Source organism: Hippoglossus stenolepis, chromosome 23, assembly GCF_022539355.2.
Source record: "Hippoglossus stenolepis isolate QCI-W04-F060 chromosome 23, HSTE1.2, whole genome shotgun sequence".
NCBI classification, from domain to species: domain Eukaryota; kingdom Metazoa; phylum Chordata; class Actinopteri; order Pleuronectiformes; family Pleuronectidae; genus Hippoglossus; species Hippoglossus stenolepis.
Window position 1 is genome coordinate 1,457,723 of NC_061505.1, and position 19,536 is coordinate 1,477,258.

The window sequence follows — 19,536 nt, forward strand, 5'->3', positions numbered from 1 at the left end:
CTACATTTAAATATAAAAGGGAATAAACTAATTTAACAATTTCCTTCATATGTGCTCCTCTTATTTTACATTATCTCACTGTGGTGCAATTTAACTAATTTCTATACATAATTTTTATTTTATTTACTTAATATTTGTGTGAGGTTAAAAGTTGAATCTTTTCTTTCCAGAGCTGTCTTCTACTTTAGATTATTAAATCGATGACCTCGTTCTTTCATAGATATCTAAAATAATTAATTCAAACAAATGTGTTTTGGCTTCTTCTTTGACACATTTAAGAAATAATCCAGAGTTTAATTGTGCACATATTTCATAAAAACTGTAATAAAAAGGCAACTCCACCACCGACCAGTTTTCAGCAGGCTTCATTTTTATATATGAATGGTTTTTGTTTGGCCGCTCACAAAATCACTCATATCAAAATAAAAGTCAGCTTCTCACATTCAAAAGTTTCAGGCCCAACAAAGCAGGTTTTTTTTGTAATAAAGTGCAAAATTCCACATCACCTGAAACTGATATTGTAGGAATAATATATGAAGAGTGCATAGGAATAATTAACAATATCTTGAACGATGCATCACCTGTTTTTAAAGCACAATGAATCATGAAAAGCAAACTCATCCTGGAGCCAACGTTAACTGTAACTTAGATTTACGTCATGCCAAGCAAACACATTTATTAAAAGTACATCTTCACTCTTTGGTCTTGCAATGTTCAAGTCTGACGTGGACGAAGCGATCCCCACAATCCGTACTCGCACAGGACTCAATCAGCACACGTTGGATCAACTTCAAATATCTTTTTAGGGTCAAATCTTTGAGCCGTTTACGAGGATTCTGATCGAAAAGGCTTTCTACGGTGACGGAAAACTGGCAAACCCAAGGAATTCAGATATTTGTGCATCGAGGACTGGAAATTAATAAAATCAGTTGTTCTAGCAAGAAATAAAATACTTGTTTTCTAAATTCAGTCTTAAATCACATTCTGTTAATATACATTCATCTGTATGTGTAAATATCTGCTGATGTAAAAACACTTTATTAAAAGGAGACTTATTCTGCTCATATCCAGGTTACACACTGACAGAGCATCACGTGTCTCCTTTAAGTTGTCGTCGGTTTGCAGCACAGGTCGGACACGAGATTCGCTCCCGGTTGGTTCTGAATCCGTCTGAATCGCAGCGCCGCCCTCCTCCGGTAGATCTCAGCTTGCTGTGGAAGGTTTGAGGCAAAGTGTGGCAGCTGTTCTGTCAGTGGGACATTCAAAGAGAGGACGTGTGTGTGTGCGACACTCAAACAGATGTCGGAACATCTGCTGCACTCACCCGAAGCCGAGTGTCAAATTCAAAGTGCTTCAAAAGGTGTAAAAATATATGTAAACAAATCACATCCTCGGTTAAACCACTCTCTCCTCCTCCTCCTCCTCCCCCTCCTCCCATTCTCTATCCTCTCCTTCCTCATCACTGTCGTCATCCTCCTCCTCCTCCTCCGGACTGTAAAGATCATCTGCCAGCTCCCTCTGGTTGGGTCCTTCCTCTTCGTTCTCCTCCTCCTCCTCCTCCTCCTCCTCGTCTTCCTCCACCTCGCCCTCGCTCCTCATGTCTTCCTCGCTGCTGTCGTTGAGGTCATCGTCATCATCGTCCTCCTCTGCGGCCTCTTCCTCAATCTCCTCCTGCTCCTCCTCCTCCTCCAGATCTGTAAGATGACCTGATGGGTGGACAAATGTTTTTCTGATTCAGTGAATTTTATAATCTTGTCCTGTAACCTGACACCTTGCAACTGCACAAATTAGTATATTATATCAACAACACATTAAAATACAACGTGTTGTTTGAAAAGGCAGAGATGACATTTTAAAAAGATGTTTGATGATGACAGCACTTGGTTGATTGGATGAGAGAAAATTACGTACACATGGAATTTAAGGCGGAAACAATGCTACACTGGAGTTCATCGTCCAGGAATTTCCTCATTTCTTCTTCCATCATTGCTACGAGAACCTCCGTCTCCATGTCAACGTATTCTGGGTAGAACATGTTTCTTCTCAGCTGCCGACGGCACCTGAAACACACACACACACACACACACACACACACACACACACACACACACACACACACACACACACACACACACACACACACACACACACACACACACACACACACACACACACACACACACACACACACAGGGGGTCAATGGCTATTGAGTCAGACCCCTCAACCTCCTGCACACACCAAATACAGCAGCAAGCAAACAACACGCTGAGAAAAACACACAATGCAGCAAATTCTGTTTTCCCCACACAGTAAATTACACAAGTACTAAGAGTACAACATCCACAACAACTCAAGTGTTGTTCCCCCGACCCCCCCGACAGTACTCACTGTTTCCCTGTCGTCTTGTACGCCTGAAACAGACACACAAACAGATGTTTGGACACAAATTACACAAAAAGCTGATTTCAGCCAAACTGAAGTAATAATCGTGATATATAACGTTTTATCTACTGCAATGATATGTTTGTGTAATATCTGAAAGTGTAATTGTTTTAAAGCTGAGGACTTTCCACCAAAAGTTATTAAATGAGAATCTACAAAAAGTAGAAAAACTAAAAGCTGATCTCGGTTCACATGAAGTCAACGTATGTTTTACTCTTCAACACGAGCAAGTTCCAAAACGGCAGAACATTCTCTCAGCTGTGGTGTTTGTTATCATAACAAAGTGGGGACGTCTTCTCACCTCGATGAAGCGGAAAGGATCGTTTTCCTGCATGAGACTTTCGAGGCCGCAGCGAGCCTCCTGGAGTCGGGCCTGGTCCTGCGAGATCTTGGAGATGTTCTTCTGGATGGCCAGCCCGTTGGTGTCGCACTGAGTGCGCGTGCAGTCCCGCAGTTGGGCGACGAAGCCGAGCACTTTGGCCTTCATCTCCTCGTTGAGTCTGTTCAGGCACTGCTCAGAGTCGTCCATGAACTTCTGGATGAGCAGCAAAAGAGAAAGAACACGAGGTGAAGTCGTATATTAGTATATAATATTCCATTATTATGATATTTCCCACCCAGTTCACTGCTCTTTCTTTGACATTGTGAGACGAAGCGTTTCGAGTTTGTGTTTTCAGACTTGACAGCCAAACGTCTTAATGCTGCTGTCCATGGTGCTGAAACTGCTGAGGAAATGACTACAAGCAACTTTGTGTGTAAGAAATACACAAATCCAAAATAACACAAAACAGAACAGAATGAAACAACAGAGGTTTTATATGTGAATCATTTAGAATTTAAGGGTTGTGACGCATCCAGCAGCAAGTTGTATTTTAACAGATCTAATACGTATAAACTTATCAACTTTATCCTCCTCTGGTATCACAAACTCCCTGCTAGCCAGTCAGCTGGTTTCCCTTCCACTGTTCACAGTGATTTATCGCTGTTTGCTGCTTATCGAGAACAAAACTTGAACACATGACCTCATCCATGAATCCGTGAAGACGACGACTCCCATGATCCCGCGCTTCTTCATAACTTTATCAATTTAAATCTTTTGTTCCTGTTTGGATGAGCTCATATTGGAGTTTTTCTTCTTGACTGCGTCACCTCGGCCTCTGGAGGGAGATTCAGGTGATGAACCTGGTTTTACCTTGTTCTGTCTCTCCTTCTCCCTCTGCTCCTGGAGTTTCTTCTCCGCCATGCTGTACTTCCTTTCAGCCCGGTACAGCTGCTTGTCCAGTGTGCCCTGGTGAGAGAGACGTCATGAGCTACAGTATTTCAGAACACACACACACACACACACACACACACACACACACACACACACACACACACACACACACACACACACACACACACACACACACACACACACACACACACACACACACACACACACACACACACACACACACGTCACTAACGCACAGTTATCAATTTAGCTGCAAACTACTACAATATTTCACAAAAATATTTCCAGACAGACACTAATAGATGGAGAAAGTGTTTGTTGTTACGGTTATTAAGCAACTGTGAATAAATTCATACAAAATATATATATATATATATATATATATATATATACACACCAAATTGCGTAAGTTTTTCTTGTATTTTATAACCATAAAATTACAGATTAATTTATGAGTAAATCGAAACAGAAGCGTCATCAGTCAGAAGCATTTGAGGAGAACTGTTCATTATGTGGACGAACAAACGACGCAGCGATAAGTACTAGGAGGAGAAGTTCTAGTTAGTTTAGTTAGTTTTATGGACTTTAATTTGTAAAATTGAATTCAAGACTTTTTCTGTCTTTGTAAGGACACTGGCTGTCGGCTGATTCTGAACAACAAGCGGAATTCAACAGGCTCGGGACAACAAAGTGGAAGCCTCTCACAGGAAGTGGGTTTAACTGCGCTGGAGAAAGAGGCCAGAGTCATGTGACGCCTCCATTCATGTCACACACACACACAAACACACAAACACACACACTACAATGAACAACAATATTCATTCATTCATTCCAGATTCTTCACAGGACTTTGTGTGAGCCCAACAATGAAGTGAAAGTGAATGGAAACCGGTACAAAGCCCTGAGCTCCCACATGTTTGGATCATCATCTTAAGTTTTAACCACAAATATCAATACACGTGTGTAACTCTTCTTTCATGTAACGGTACAGACTGTGTTTGTAGGACCCATGATGGGAACGGTACCTTGAGATCTTTCATTGTGTTCTTCAGGGTCTTCATTGTGTGTCCGGAGTGTTCTCCTTCTATGGTGCAGGCGTTACACACACACAACTTGTCGTCCATGCAGTAGTATCTGGAGGTGACACAGGTACAGAGCAGCACTCATTGAAGAAGAGGAACTTGAACACAGGCTAAATAAACCTGTTGCTGTTTCCAAATTGAACTGTTAAGACACAGAAGGTTTGTGATCACGATCCCAGATACAGAAACAGGGCGAGGACATATGGGTCCATCCCTCCTACCTGTATATTTCATCATGCGCTGGACACTTCCTCTTCCAGAAGTCAAATATGGGTTCTGTCAGCGGATGCTCGCAGAACGCCGGTAGTTCCAGATGTGGCTTTACATGCTCCTGGCACATAGACACCTCACATTTCAGGCACGTCTTCACCGCAAACATTGACACAGCAGCGGCGGCGGCGGCGGCGGCTCCGTCACCTTCATGAGAAACAGAAGCAGCAGAAGAGTCGTCGCCCTCACCACTGACGCCTGGCGCCTCAGCTGCGACCGAGGGGCAGTAGTCACACGGAACTACACACACACTCCGAGAGGACGACGGCAACCCTCTGGATTTCAAACCTGAGGCAGCTTCAGCGGTGGCTCTGCGCCTGTGGCGGTAGTCATCGGCAATATTGGCTAGTTTGAAATTCTTCTGAAAGTTGGTGCTACAGCGGTGGCTGTCCCGGCACTCGGGGCAGCGGAAGCGGCCGCGCTCCGCCTGCCGCTTCAGGCGATCCAGGCAGGTCTTGCAGAAGTTGTGGCCGCAAGGAAGCAAGAAGGGGTCGCGATACAGGTCCAGGCACACCGGGCAGGTGAGCTCCTCCTGCAGGACGCTGGACTCTAACTTGGCCGACGCCATGTCCGCATCCAGGCTGCGGGCTCGGAGAGAGACGGATACGACGGTGACGGGTGAAGGACAGCCTGGAGAGAGACGGAGGTATAGGAGAGGGAGGACGGGAGGGGAGAGAGACGACTGTTACTTACTTAATTCAACTCAAATATCAGCTCTTGTCTCTCATTTTAAAGCTGCTAGTTGAAAACTGCCTCTGGTCGAAGGCGGTGACCTCAGGTTAAAAGGTCACGATTGTATTTGATCGTTTTTACACAGTTTAAACTATTTTACTTGTATTATTTTCTCTTTTAATGTTTGTAACTTGTATGCAGATGAATCCTTCTTATATTTCATTCACCACTTTTAATCTGCTCTTGTTGTGTGAACTGACAATAAGCTGAATAATAATAATAATAATAATAATAATAATAATAAGTCTCTAGTTTGATGATTACGAGCAGTGGACGTGTTTTATGAATCCAGCCTGTGTTGTCACCGTGGTTCTCACGCTGCCTCGTGGTTATGAGACATTAACCCTGATCCCTCACCTCTTATCTGCCATGAGACTCTGAGTTCACTAATCTGCTGCTGAGCCACAGGGAGACAGACGGGCAGGGAGACAGACGGGCAGGGAGACAGACAGAGAGAGAGAGAGACAGGCAGAGAGAGAGACAGGCAGAGGGGAGACAGAGAGACAGGCAGAGAGAGAGAGAGACAGAGAGAGAGACGGGCAGAGAGACAGAGAGAAGACAGGCAGAGAGAGAGACAGGCAGAGAGACAGACAGAGACAGACGGCAGAGAGACAGAGAGACAGACAGGCAGAGAGAGAGAGAGAGATAGAGAGAGAGACAGAGAGAGAGAGACAGACAGACAGACAGACAGACAGACAGACAGACAGACAGACAGGGAGACAGACAGAGAGACAGAGAGAGAGAGACAGACAGACAGAGAGAGACAGGCAGAGAGACAGAGAGAGACAGGCAGAGAGATAGACATGCAGAGAGACAGAGAGAGACGGGCAGAGAGACAGGCAGGCAGAGAGACAGAGAGAGAGACAGAGAGACAGGCAGACAGACAGAGAGACAGAGAGAGACAGGCAGATAGACAGAGAGAGAGAGGCAGAGAGACAGAGAGACAGGCGAGAGACAGACGGAGAGACAGAGAGAGACAGGCAGAGAGACAGACAGGGAGACAGGCAGGGAGACAGACGGAGAGACAGAGAGACAGGCAGAGAGACAGACAGGGAGACAGGCGAGGAGACAGACAGGGAGACAGGCAGGGAGACAGAGAGAGACAGGCAGGGAGACAGACAGACAGACGGAGAGACAGAGAGACAGAGAGACAGACAGGCTGTTCACCTTAATACCGTTAAGACGTGTTTTCTTTATCTTTGTTCCCCGGATGTAGAAACCCGAGCGGACGAGGCGGGACGCGTCACAGCTCGACGCCGCGGTGCACCTGTCCCTCTGCGGCTAGCATGGTGCTGTCCCCCGGTCAGTTAGCTCTCCTCCCCGGCTGCTCCTCCTCGGCTCCCCGGCTGCTCCTCGGCTCCTCCTCGGGCCGAACACAGGCTCCAGCGGGCCCGGGACACGCTCCAGTCCTCGGTCAGTCGCCTCCTGCTCCGCGGAATCGAACGTTTGACGAGAGAAACGAAAGCGACCAGAAACTGCGGAGAAAAGGCTGCCTTCACGGAACCTCGGAAATTCTCGTGTTTACACCTGGGTCCGTGACGCGACGTCCGTGTCTCACTTCTTTGTTCTGGACATTTATTGTTTTGTTCTACAGGATAAAAGTTTATATATAATAGTAGTTATAATAATAACATTAATAATAATAATAATAATAATAATAATAATAATAATAACGACTTTGAAACGATATGAAACTCACAATAAAAATAACAATAATAAGAACAACTAATAATAATAATAATAATAATAACGACTTTGAAACGATATGAAACTCACAATAAAAATAACAATAATAAGAACAACTAATAATAATAATAATAATAACGACTTTGAAACGATATGAAACTCACAATAAAAATAACAATAATAATAACAACTACTACTAATAATAATGATAATAATAATAATATAGATACTGATAATAAAACCAATAGACACCACATGATAAAAGCTTTATTATAAAGAAGAAGAACGGGTTATCTCTCCTGGTAGAAACCTTTTTAGTTAGGCAATAAATTTAAATTAATTTTGTCATAAATAAATCTGGATCCTTAAGAGAGTGAATACCTGGCCAGTAGAATGCAATGGGGGGGAAATATTGTAAATACTAAACACGACCACAAAATCAGTTTTACAACCCCAATATGTATATATGCAAGTAGGCTGTATTTGAGAGAAATGTCTTTAATTTCTTTATCACATAAGATTGAGACATATTTTCTTAAGAATATCCACACATTACAACAAATGTGATTAATGTCAATCACATTTGACCCATGCACCTTCAAATAAAAAAATTTAAAAAAGAAACCTTACACTTAGTTTTCATGAATCCAAAAATGTTTCACACCCAAAGCAAATTACTTTTAACGTCACGAGAATCATGGCTTTCAAGATACCGATGGTGATCTGTTGGTCATTCCATCACTTTGGTCCCAACTGAATCATCTGCTGTCGGCTCAAGCCAGTGTTTGTGCTGGGTCTTGATCCCAAAGTGTTCCTGGTCAGTCATTGTTCACACGAGGGGCACTCACTTTGACGAGGACAGGACCCTGAATGTTGAAGCCAAGATAGATGAGCCTGGTGCTCAACGTTGGATCTTCAGGTTCAACCTCTGTTGAAACCTTTACTTTCCACCATCCGGCACAAACTAACACTTTATTGTCCTCAACCCTGAGAAGGATGTTTTGGATTTCCGGCAATTGCCACACGTCACCGTTCCTCCACATGTTTTCAATCCGATGTGTTTTCCTCGAATTAGTTCGACATTTTTCACCCGCCAGCTCAGCGTCCACCGTTTGTTCCACAATTGCATCCAGCTGTGATTTGTGAATCCATTTGCTCAGTCCAGAGCCCTTTCCCAGAAAAAACAGAGGCAAAAGGTAACGGGATCGAAGGTACTTGGCATAACTGGACCTTTCATAGGCTTCTTCCATAAAGGTGACATACTGTTGTAGGTCTGAGTCAGAACCATGGTCAAGAGGCAGCTGTCCAGGCTGCCCATCTGTGGGCGGCTGTTCCGCTTCTTCATCATCCTCGTCTTGCACCACCGGAGGCTGCTCCTCAGGGAACAACAACAGCAGCACCAAGAGGTAGAACTCTGGACTTCTATGCCTCCTTTCTGTGTCCAAGAATCTCCGAATGATTGTTTGGAGTTCTTCCACCGAGGTGAGCTGAGGAGAATCCGGCATCCTGTTGCTCAAGATGATGTTGGAGAGGATGTACCTCTCTGCTACTTTGACATCATCAACATTTTCCTCATAGTCGTTTTTCAACTCACGTTGGATTTCCTCTAAATCAAACCCTGATTTCTCCTCCTCCAGAAATCCTGCCCTTTTCCCCCTTGACCTGAAAAGGCCATGATTCAAACAGTCAAGAAGACCTGGGAAGCTGGTGGATTCAGCTGCTGTTCTTGTTGTGTAATGTTTGTAACAGAGTGCCACAACCTCCCAGACGTAAGGTGGCTCGAAAGTTGTCTTGTCAGGCTTCGAGTAGGTCAGGTACCACTCAAAGAATTCAAACTTGTCTTCAACTTCCATTTTCTTGTTTTGGATTAAAGAAGTCTTGTGTTGCTGATCTCTGAGTTTTTCAAAGGCGATCTTTGCCACTTGAAGGAAGCCGAAAAGGCCCCGATTGTTGAAAGTAGCTGCAATGCTTGCAGTACCTTCTGTGTCCATCTGTAGGGGCTCTTCCTTGTCTGCTTTCCTCTCCACATCTTTAAATGCTCTGAAGGCCTCGTCTGCCATGCTCATGATTTCTCCTGGTCCCTTACCCATCCTCAACAAACGGTTCTTATAAACCTGCCCAAGAGTATCAGCTATGTAAGAGATTTCTGGAGCTCGTTTAATGGCTTTCTTTGCCCATTCTTCAGCTTTTACATAGTCAGATGGTTCTTTAGCAATGCAATACAGACGAGAAACAACTTGGGGGAAAGCGGCGTTCTCTTTGAATATTGTTGACGCTCTCTTCAAGACAAAAAGAGCTTCGTTAAAACTCTCATGCTCCAGTATATCTTCAACCAACCTTGAGAAATTCTCTTTGCCTTTCCGTCCCATTTCTCTCTTTGTCAGCAGATCTTTGATGAACTGGAGAACATGTGGTTCGGCCTGAGCTCCACAAAGTGAGTTCATCATTTTGCTCACTGTAGCACTCCTGGGAATCCCAATGGCAGCCATTACCTTCACAGCACATTGTGCAGATACCTGGTCAATCATACATACATGTTCGTGTCCGGGGTTTGGACTGGATTTCCTGATGAAGATGGTAAAAGGCTCCATTCTGTCCTCAAAGGGGGGGCCTCCATGGATGGGATCAGGTGGGCCAAGAATCTTTTGACACTCAGACATCAGGAGGTAGGACTCAGGAGCATACGCCTTCAGCAGTGCCAACATACAGAACAGTTGCGTGTCCTCCCCTGACATCTCACTATCAACACCAGAGGATTCAGTGTCTGGTGAACCACGCTCCATTATGGTGCTTTATCTTATTGTGAAGCGAAATATTGTGTTACACAAATATTGTTGTGGTTGGAGTGAGCCAAGAATCTTTTGTAATTCCTCTGGTTCTGGTTTAACGGGTCAGTGCAGCAGCATTTAAATACCTGAGGAGGAGAGAACACAGTTTGTATTCATCTCATTTTAAAACACACAATAATTTATATAGCACATTGTAATCATTATATAATATATAAACTTTAATGGGTGAAATGGACTTACGAGAGTAAGACAAGTTTTAATTTTAAATCTTAATCACAACATTCCCCTCATGCTCAGCGGTACTTTGTGTTTTGTGCTAATTGGAGAATGCTAACATGCTAAACCAAGACAATGAACATGGTGAACATTATAATTCCTAAAAGTAGCATGTTAGCATTTAGCTGTTACTTTAGCTCGTGTGTAAGGGCAGAATTAACAGCTTGTTCCAGTGAATTAACTTTTCTAATTAGAGACTTGCAGTGACTCACCAGCAAGAGATGTTGTCAACAGCCTGGAAACCCAGTTGTTGTTCTTGATGTTTTACAGCCGATCTATTAAAAGAAAGATCAGCGACTTATAATCAGCAACTTATAAACTTATAAACCCTGTATGATGAGGGATTCTGTGTCATTTAAAAATGTAGCTCACTGACATGCATCAACAATTTATGCTGATGATATAGTTTAATTTATGCCCAAATATATTTGGCTGAATATATATAATTAAATATTACGCCCCCAAAGATACAAAAATATAAATATAAATATAAAAATATATAAACAGTTTAATTTATAAAAAAAAAAAGAACATGTTGGAAAAGCTCCAGTAAGATACCAACAAATTTTCTACATCAGAAAAATCAATGAAAAAGAATCAACAAACGTTAATGCAAATCTTTTTACCTGATTGAGATCCAGCTGCTGTGTTTGACTGCAGATCCACGGGGATGGAACTTATAAACATTGTTTAGCCACTCCCCCTGCATTCTGTTCATAGTTTCATGCTCCTTTGTGATCCAGCATATTAACCACAGCAGATGAGTTGTCGACTGCGTCACTAGAACTCGTTTCAAAAGCTTGACTGACCAGATGCCACCTTACCTACAAGGTACATTTACCTGGAAATGAAACTGTAGTTCAATTCCTGTAAACGGTCGAACACAGCATCATTCTGAAACTGTTCAGTTTATTGTGAAATGATCTAAACCCAAAACAGCATTACTTTTTACGAAATAAATACGCATTATATAGCAAACATTGAAAGTTGCGTGTAGCCTATAAAGTCCTCGTCTATCATCCAAAGGACACGGTGCATGTGTACCTCGAATATAAGGAGCTGTTTAAAACTGTTTACAGTATTTTTGTGGTATAAGAAACTTTGTAAATGTTAAATGATTATGAAACAGTTTTAATTTCACAACCGACATTTTTTGTCTCCCCCGTCTTATCAGTGACCTCCAGAGACGTTTGACGTTGGAAGACGAGTCCACTTTTGTCACTTCGCCAGCTGACATTAAAATCGGTCACGCCACGTAGTCTCGTCTCCACCTGCGGAAAAAACACAACAAATCACCCAACCTTTCCTGCAGCGTCACCCACAGAAATAACTCAACCTTCTTTGTAACGTGTATGTACTTGTGAATTATCCACCACCTCCTCCCCATGAGTGAGACAGATACATTGTCGAGCACAGAAACTACTGAACCACCTGGATTACCACATCTACGTTTGGACAACTTTTCATGATGGATCTTTCTGAACTGACGTCACTAGTTTCGATTGTCAGGAAAGTGTCAAGAACATCAAGAACTGGATGATCCAGAGCTCTCTCTCTCTTTGTCCGTCTGTCTCTTTCGCTTTCTCTCTCTTTGTCTCTCTCGTTTCTCTGCTCACCAACCAGTCGGACCACACTGACTGGTTCTAGAGGTTTCTTCCCGTAAATGAGTTTTTTCCGTCCAGTCGTTGCTCATTGTGGGAACTGTTGGTTTCTCTATAATCTTTAAGGTCTTGACCTTCTATGTAAAGAATAATGTATAGATAATGTATATTATGTATATTATGATTTGGACGCTATACAAATAAAATTGAATTGAGAAGTGTCAATTTCTGTTTCTCAAATGTGGCTGCATAGAAATCATATACACTGAGTTTATAAATCTTTAACCTCTTTTAGGATTGAATCTTAGGCAAACTTCTAGGCATTTCAAATCTTACTTCCAGAAGGTACCGTTGTATGTACAGATTTTAAGTTGAAAGTTTGACTCTGGTTTCATAGTCAATTCTCGGTTTTTCCGGGTGTCATGTGTAAGCGGTTTCCTGGCCTTGTCAAGAGGAGAGGAAACAGATAGCTTGTGTGACACTAGAGAGAACCAGACCATTAAACTACAATTCCATTTCATTTATTATAAAAACAAAAACAGGTTTTCAGAATTAACAGTACATCTACTCAGAATGAACAAAAAGAAAAAAGGACAGAGGAGAAAGAAAGCGAGACAGTTTGTGTTTCCGTCTGCAAAGTTTACAAACCCGTTCAAATAAAATTATCAGAAAATGTGTGTCTGCCCCCCGTCAAAACTTCTTGCTGGAGTGAGGCTGGCCAGGCGGGATGGCGGGAGGACGGGCGGGAGGACGGGCCGAGAGCTGACGGCGGATCTTTCTCTTCCCTGCGTGGACGATGTCCTCGTCCTCGTAGGTCATCTCTTTGTCCAGCTGAGGTGACAAGATGTATTTTAACAATAAGTGTTGTTCTGAAGCATGTTGATAATTAACTGGATGGAAGGATGTGAGGTCAGAGAAGAACCCGTTAGAGCATTGTCGTGTCAGGTGTCGTACTTGAGCCACTCCTTGATGGGGTCCAGGAGTTGGCCAGACACGGCGTTGATCATGTTGACCTTCTTGTTGTAGTCCTTGTAGGCAGTGACCCGTCCCAGTTCTTCAGGTGGAACTGCACCGCTCAGTGGACCATCCCACTGCGTCCAGAATCTGACAAGCGGCGGCTTAACGGGAGACGGAAAAAGTAAAAAAAACATCAAAGGCACCCAATTCCAACAACGACAAATTATGAAACCAACATTTTTGTGCAGCTTTAATTAAGATTCAAATTTTCTAAACTTTTCTCAACTTTCAGAACAGAATATTGTTCATGAAGGTTCTCATCACCCATTCAGTAACATTGACAAAGGGAATGAGTGACAGCAGGCAGGTGCTCCTGTGAGGCGCCTGGAACCTGGAAACAAAGAGGCACAGCGGAAAAGCAATGAGTCCACCCGCTTGTAAACTTCGTTTTCTCCATGCTGTTGTGCGGACTGTTACAGCGTCCACTCACCCCAGGTCTCTGAGCGGCACCTCGAACTCCAGCTGTCCTTTCGTCAGCGTCTCCACCTTCTCATTAGAGTTCTTGAAGGCCGACTTGAGCTTGTGCCTCATCTGCGCTCCATCTGCTCGGCGTGTAAGGTCGTCTGTTCAGTTGCTGAAGAAGGGGGTCCCAGTAAGCGTAAGCTATGTGTCTTCTCTTTGTCTAAATGTATTGTGTTGTGTTTCATTGCGACTGTCTTTGTAAGTTGGAACATATTGTATCTTTCATTAAAATTATTTTTAAAATAAATTATTGTGACTGTATGTTAATTGTAGAAACTGGCAAAGTTAATGTTGCTGCTCAACTTCAAACTGAGAGGAGTGTTGTATTGTTGTAAGGACAGGGTGGCTTGCCTGAAAAGCAGTTCCTGCTGGACTCACTCAGGCAGGTATTGTCTAAAATTCATGTGATAATACATATTGAAAACTAAATTATTAGCAAATACTAAAACCACAACCCACAAAATCAGTTTTACAACCCCAATATGTATATATACCGTGACTATTGAGAGAAATGTCTTTAATTTCTTTATCACATAAGATTGAGACATATTTTCACCAAGAATATCCACATTACAACAAATGTGATTAATATCAATCACATTTGACCCATACATATAAAAAAACCTGATAATTCAGAGTAATAGTGAAAAAAGAAGAAACCTTACACTTGATTTTATGAATCCAAAATGTTTCACACCAAAGCAAATTAGCACTAACGTCAGAATCATGGCTTTCCAGGAATACCGATGGTGATCTGTTGGTCATTCCATCACTTTGGTCCCAACTGAATCATCTGCTGTCGGCTCAAGCCAGTGTTTATGCTGGAGTCTTGATCCCAAAGTGTTCCTGGTCAGTCTCATTGTTCACCCACGAGGGACGCTCACTTGAAGAAGGACAGGACCCTGAATGTTGAAGCCAAGATAGATGAGCCTGGTGCTCAACGTTGGATCTTCAGGTTCAACCTCTTTGGAAACCTTTACTTTCCACCCTCCCGGCACAAACAACCACTTTGTCCTCAACCTGAAGGATGTTTTGGATTTCGGCAATTGCCACGTTACCGTTAGGCCACATGTTTTCAATCCGGCGTGTTTTCTCCAAATGGTTGGATCGTGTTCGCCGCCAGCTCAGCGTCCACCGTTTGTTCACAATTGCATCAGCTGTGATTTGTGAATCCATTTGCTCAGTCCAGAGCCCTTTCCCAGAAAAAACAGAGGCAAGGTAACGGGATCGAAGGTACTTGGCATAAGCACTGGACCTTTCATAGGCTTCTTCCATAAAGGTGACATACTGTTGTAGGTCTGAGTCAGAACCATGGTCAAGAGAGGCAGCTGTCCAGGCTGCTTATCTATCAGGCGGCTGTTCCTTCTTCATCATCCTCGTCTTGCACCACGGAGAACTGCTCCTCAAGGGAACAACAGCAACAGCACCAGAGGTAGAACTCTGGACTTCTATGCCTCCCTTTCTGTGTCCAGAATCTCAAAATGATTGTTTGGAGTTCTTCCACCAGTGAGCTAGAGAGAATCCGGCATCCTGTTGCTCAAGATGATGTTGGAAGGGATGCCTCTCTACTGCTTTGACATCCACATCAACATTTTTCCTCATGATGGATTTTCAACTCGTTGGATTTTCCTCTAAATCAAACCCTGATTTCTCCTCCTCCCAGAAATCCTGCCCTTTCCCCCTTGACCTGAAAGAGCCATGATTCAAACAGTCAAGAAGACCTGGAAGCTAGTGGATTCAGCTGCTGTGCTTGTTGTGTGTAATGTTTGTAACAAGTGCCACATCCTCCCAGAAGTAGGTGGCTCGAAAGTTGTCTTGTCAGGCTTCGAGTAGGTCAGGTACCACTCAAAGAATTCAAACTTGTCTTCAACTTCCCATTTCTTGTTTTGGATTAAGAAGCCTTGTGCTGATCTCTGAGTTTTCAAAGTGATCTTTGCCCTTGAAGGAAGCCGAAAAAGGCCCTGATTGTTGAAAGTAGCTGCAATGCTTGCAGTACCTTCTGTGTCCATCTCTAGGGGCTTTTCATTGTCTGCTTTCCTCTCCACATCTTTAAATGCTCTGAAGGCCTCGTCTGCCATGCTCTTGATTCCTCCTGTTCCCTTACCCATCTTCAACAAACGGCGTTTATAAACCTGCCCAAGAGTGTCAGCTATGTAAGAGATGTCTGGAGCTCGATTAATGGCTTTCTTTGCCCATTCTTGGCTTTACATAGTCAGATAGTTTCTTTAGCAATGTAATACAGGCAGTAACAGGAAGCAGGCGTTCTCTTTGAATATTATTACAGCGCTCTCTTCAAGACACAAAGAGCTTCGTTTAAAACTCTCATGCTTCCGTATATCTTAATAACCTTGAGAAATTCTCTTTGCCTTTCTGTCCCATTTTTCTCTTTGTCAGCAGATCTTTGATGAACTGGAGAACATGTGGTTCTGCACAGGCTCCACAAAGTGAGTTCATCATTTGGGTCACTGTAGCCTCTATAGAGATCCCAGAGTCAGCCATTACCTTCACAGCATTGTGCAGATACCTGGTTAATCATGCCACACATACGTATTCCGTGTTCAGGGTTTGGACTGGATTTCCTGATGAAGATGGTAAAGGCTCCATTCTGTCCTCCAAAGGGGCCTCCATGGATGAGATCAGGTGGGCAGAATCTTTTGACACTCAGACATCAGGAGGTAGGACTCAGGAGCATCGCCTTCAGCAGTGCCAACATACAGAACAGTTGTGTTGGTGGATTTGGGGTTTGATTCATATACAAACCAGCGCTCAATAATTCCTCCCTGACATCTCTATCAACACCCAGAGGGATTCAGTGTCTGGTGAACCACGCTCCATTATGGTGCTTTATCTTATTGTGAAGCGAGAATATTGTGTTACTACAAATATTGTTGTGGTTGGAGTGAGCCAAGAATCTTTTGTAATTCCTCTGGTTCTGGTTTAACGGGTCAGTGCAGCAGCATTTAAATACCTGAGGAGGAGAGAGCACGGGTTTATATTCATCTCATTTCAAACACACAATAATTTTCTAGCACATTGTAATCATTATATAATATATAAACTTTAATGGGTGAAATGGACTTACGAGGAGTAAGACAAGTTTTAATTTTAAATCTTAATCACAGCATTCCCCTCATATCAGTACTTTGTGTTTTGTGCTAATTGGAGAATGCTAACATGTACTAGAAACCAAGACAATGAACATGGTGAACATTATAATTCCTAAAGTAGCATGTTAGCATTTAGTATTACTTTAGCTCGTGTGTAAGGGCAGATTAACAGCTTGTTCCAGTGAATTAACTTTTCTAATTAGAGACTTGCAGTGACTCACCAGCAAGAGATGTTGTCAACAGCCTGGAAACCAGTTGTTGTTCTTGATGTTTACAGCGATCTATTAAGAAAGATCAGCGACTTATAATCAACAACTTATAAACTTATAAACCCTGTATGATGAGGATTCTGTGTCATTTAAATGTAGCTCACTGACATGCATCAACAGATTTATGCACTGATGATATAGTTTTATTTGTACTAAATATATTTGGCTGAATATATATAATTAAATATTCGCCCCAAGATACAAAAATATAAATATAAATATATAAAATATATAAACAGTTTAATTTATAAAAAAAAAAAAAAAAGAAACATGTTGGAAAAGAAAGCTCCAGTAAAAGATACCAACAAATTTTCTACATCAGAAAAATCAATGAAAAGAATCAACAAAACGTTAATGCAAATCTTGTTACCTGATTGAGATCCAGCTGCTGTGTTTGACTGCAGATCCTGAGGATGGAACTTATAAACATTGTTTAGCCACTCCCCTGCATTCTGTTCATAGTTTCATGCTCCTTGTGATCCAGCATATTAACCACAGCAGATGAGTTGCTCGACTGGCGTCACTGGAACTCGTTTCAAAAGCCCATTTGACCAGATGCCACCTTACCTACAAGGTACATTTACCTGGAAATGAAACTGTAGTTCAATTCCTGTAAACGGTCGAACACAGCATCATTCTGAAACTGTTCAGTTTATTGTGAAATGATCTAAACCCAAAACAGCATTACTTTTTACGAAATAAATACGCATTATATAGCAAACATTGAAAGTTGCGTGTAGCCTATAAAGTCCTCGTCTATCATCCAAAGGACATAATGTAGATATGAACATATCATCTAAAGCAGATTAGAATATTTTAAAGTTTCAAGAGGATACATTCATCATCAGTGACACAACAGGACACGGTGCATGTGTACATCGAATATAAGGAGCTGTTTAAAACTGTTTACAGTATTTTTGTGGTATAAGAAACTTTGTAAATGTTAAATGATTATGAAACAGTTTAATTTCACAACTAGAAGCATTTTGTCTCCCCCGTCTTATCAGTGACCTCCAGAGACGTTTGACGTTGGAAGACGAGTCCACTTTTGTCACTTCGCCAGCTGACATTAAAATCGGTCGCCACGTAGTCTCGTCTCCACCTACTTGGAAAAACACAACAAATCACCCAACCTTTCCTGCAGCGTCACCCACAGAAATAACTCTCAACCTTCTTTGTCGCGTGTATGTACTTGTGAATTATCCACCACCTCCTCCCCATGAGTGAGACAGATACATTGTCGAGCACAGAAACCCTACTGAACCACCTGGATTACCACATCTACGTTTGGACAACTTTTCATGATGGATCTTCCTGAACTGGCGTCACTAGTTTGATTAGTCAGAGAGTCTCAAGAACATCAAGAACTGGATGATCAGAGCTCTCTCTCTCTTTGTCGTCTGTCTCTTTGCTTTCTCTCTCTTTTGTCTCTCGTTTCTCTGCTCACCAACCAATTGCCGGACCACACTGACTGGTTCTAGAGGTTTCTTCCGTAGAGAAGTAGGTTTTTCCGTCCAGTCGCTGCTCATTGTGGGAACTGTGGTTTCTCTATAATCTTTGAGTCTTGACCTTCTATGTAAGAACCTTGAGATAATGTATATTATGATTTGGAGCATATACAAATAAAATTGAAGTATTAATAATTCTGTTTTTTCTCAAATGTGGCTGCATAGAAATCATATACACTGAGATTTAAATCTTTAACCTCTTTTAGGATTGAATCTTAGGCAAACTTCTAGGCATTTCAAATCTTACTTCCAGAAGGTACGTTGTATGTACAGATTTTTAAGTTGGAAAAGTTTGACTCTGGTTTATTAGTCAATTCTCGGATTTTCCCGGAGTCGTAACAGTTTTCCTGACGCTTGTCAAGAGGAGAGAAACAGATAAACATGCGGCGGCACTGAAAAGAGGAACAGACCATTTAAACTACAATTCCATTTCATTTTATTACAAAAACAAAAACAGGTTTTCAGAATTAACAGTACATCTACTCAGGAATGAACAAAAAAGAAAAAGGGACAGAGGAAAGAGCCGAAGGAGACAGTTGTATTTCCGTCTGCAAAAGCGTTTACAAACCCGTTCAAATAAAATTATCAGAAAATGTGTGTCTGCCCCGTCAAAAAAACTTCTTGCTGGGTGAGGCTGGCCAGGCGGGATGGCTGGGAGGACGGGGGCGGGAGGACGGCCGAGCTGGCGGATCTTTCTCTTCCTGTTGGGCGTGTCCTCGTCACCGTGGGTGCTCTCTTTGTCAGCTGAGGGTGACAAGATGTATTTAACAATAAGTGTTCTGACATGTTCATAATTAACTGGATGGAAGGATGTGAGGGTCAGAGAAGAACCCGTTAGAGCATTGTCGTGTCAGGTGTGGAAACCTTGGGCCTCCTTGATGGGGTCCAGGGAGTAGCCAGACACGGCGTTGATCATGGTGACCTTCTTGTTGTAGTCCTTGTAGACGGTGGCCGTCAGAAGTTCTTCAGGTGGAACTGCACCGCGCTCAGTGGACCAGCTCCGCCCGTCCAGGAGTCACGGCAAGCGGCTGACATGGAAAAAGTTAAAAACATCAAAGAC

The 19,536-nt window shown here is 42.6% G+C and overlaps 2 protein-coding genes across 3 annotated transcripts; both read right to left on the reverse strand.

The window, feature by feature from the left end:
- Positions 1–349: 349 nt before the first annotated feature.
- On the reverse strand, positions 350–7,075 carry zgc:92594 (uncharacterized protein LOC436996 homolog). 2 transcript variants are annotated; one of them, XM_035148173.2, is made up of 8 exons: positions 6,937–7,075; positions 4,981–5,659; positions 4,703–4,811; positions 3,636–3,731; positions 2,745–2,978; positions 2,390–2,412; positions 1,912–2,060; positions 350–1,706 (listed from the first exon to the last, which is right to left on the reverse strand). In XM_035148173.2, the coding sequence occupies exons 2-8, from the start codon at positions 5,595–5,597 to the stop codon at positions 1,396–1,398; spliced, it is 1,539 nt and encodes a 512-aa protein (XP_035004064.2). In that variant the 5' UTR covers positions 5,598–5,659; positions 6,937–7,075; the 3' UTR covers positions 350–1,395. The 2 variants fall into 2 exon arrangements, with proteins under 2 accessions (XP_035004064.2, XP_035004063.2); XM_035148172.2 differs by having other exon boundaries at positions 6,929–7,067.
- Positions 7,076–7,929: 854 nt separating this feature from the next.
- On the reverse strand, positions 7,930–11,266 carry sb:cb1081 (sterile alpha motif domain-containing protein 9). Its single transcript, XM_047338794.1, has 3 exons — positions 11,139–11,266; positions 10,725–10,787; positions 7,930–10,361 (listed from the first exon to the last, which is right to left on the reverse strand). Exon 3 carries the CDS (start codon positions 10,228–10,230, stop codon positions 8,266–8,268), a length of 1,965 nt encoding a protein of 654 aa, XP_047194750.1. The 5' UTR covers positions 10,231–10,361; positions 10,725–10,787; positions 11,139–11,266; the 3' UTR covers positions 7,930–8,265.
- Positions 11,267–19,536: the final 8,270 nt, after the last annotated feature.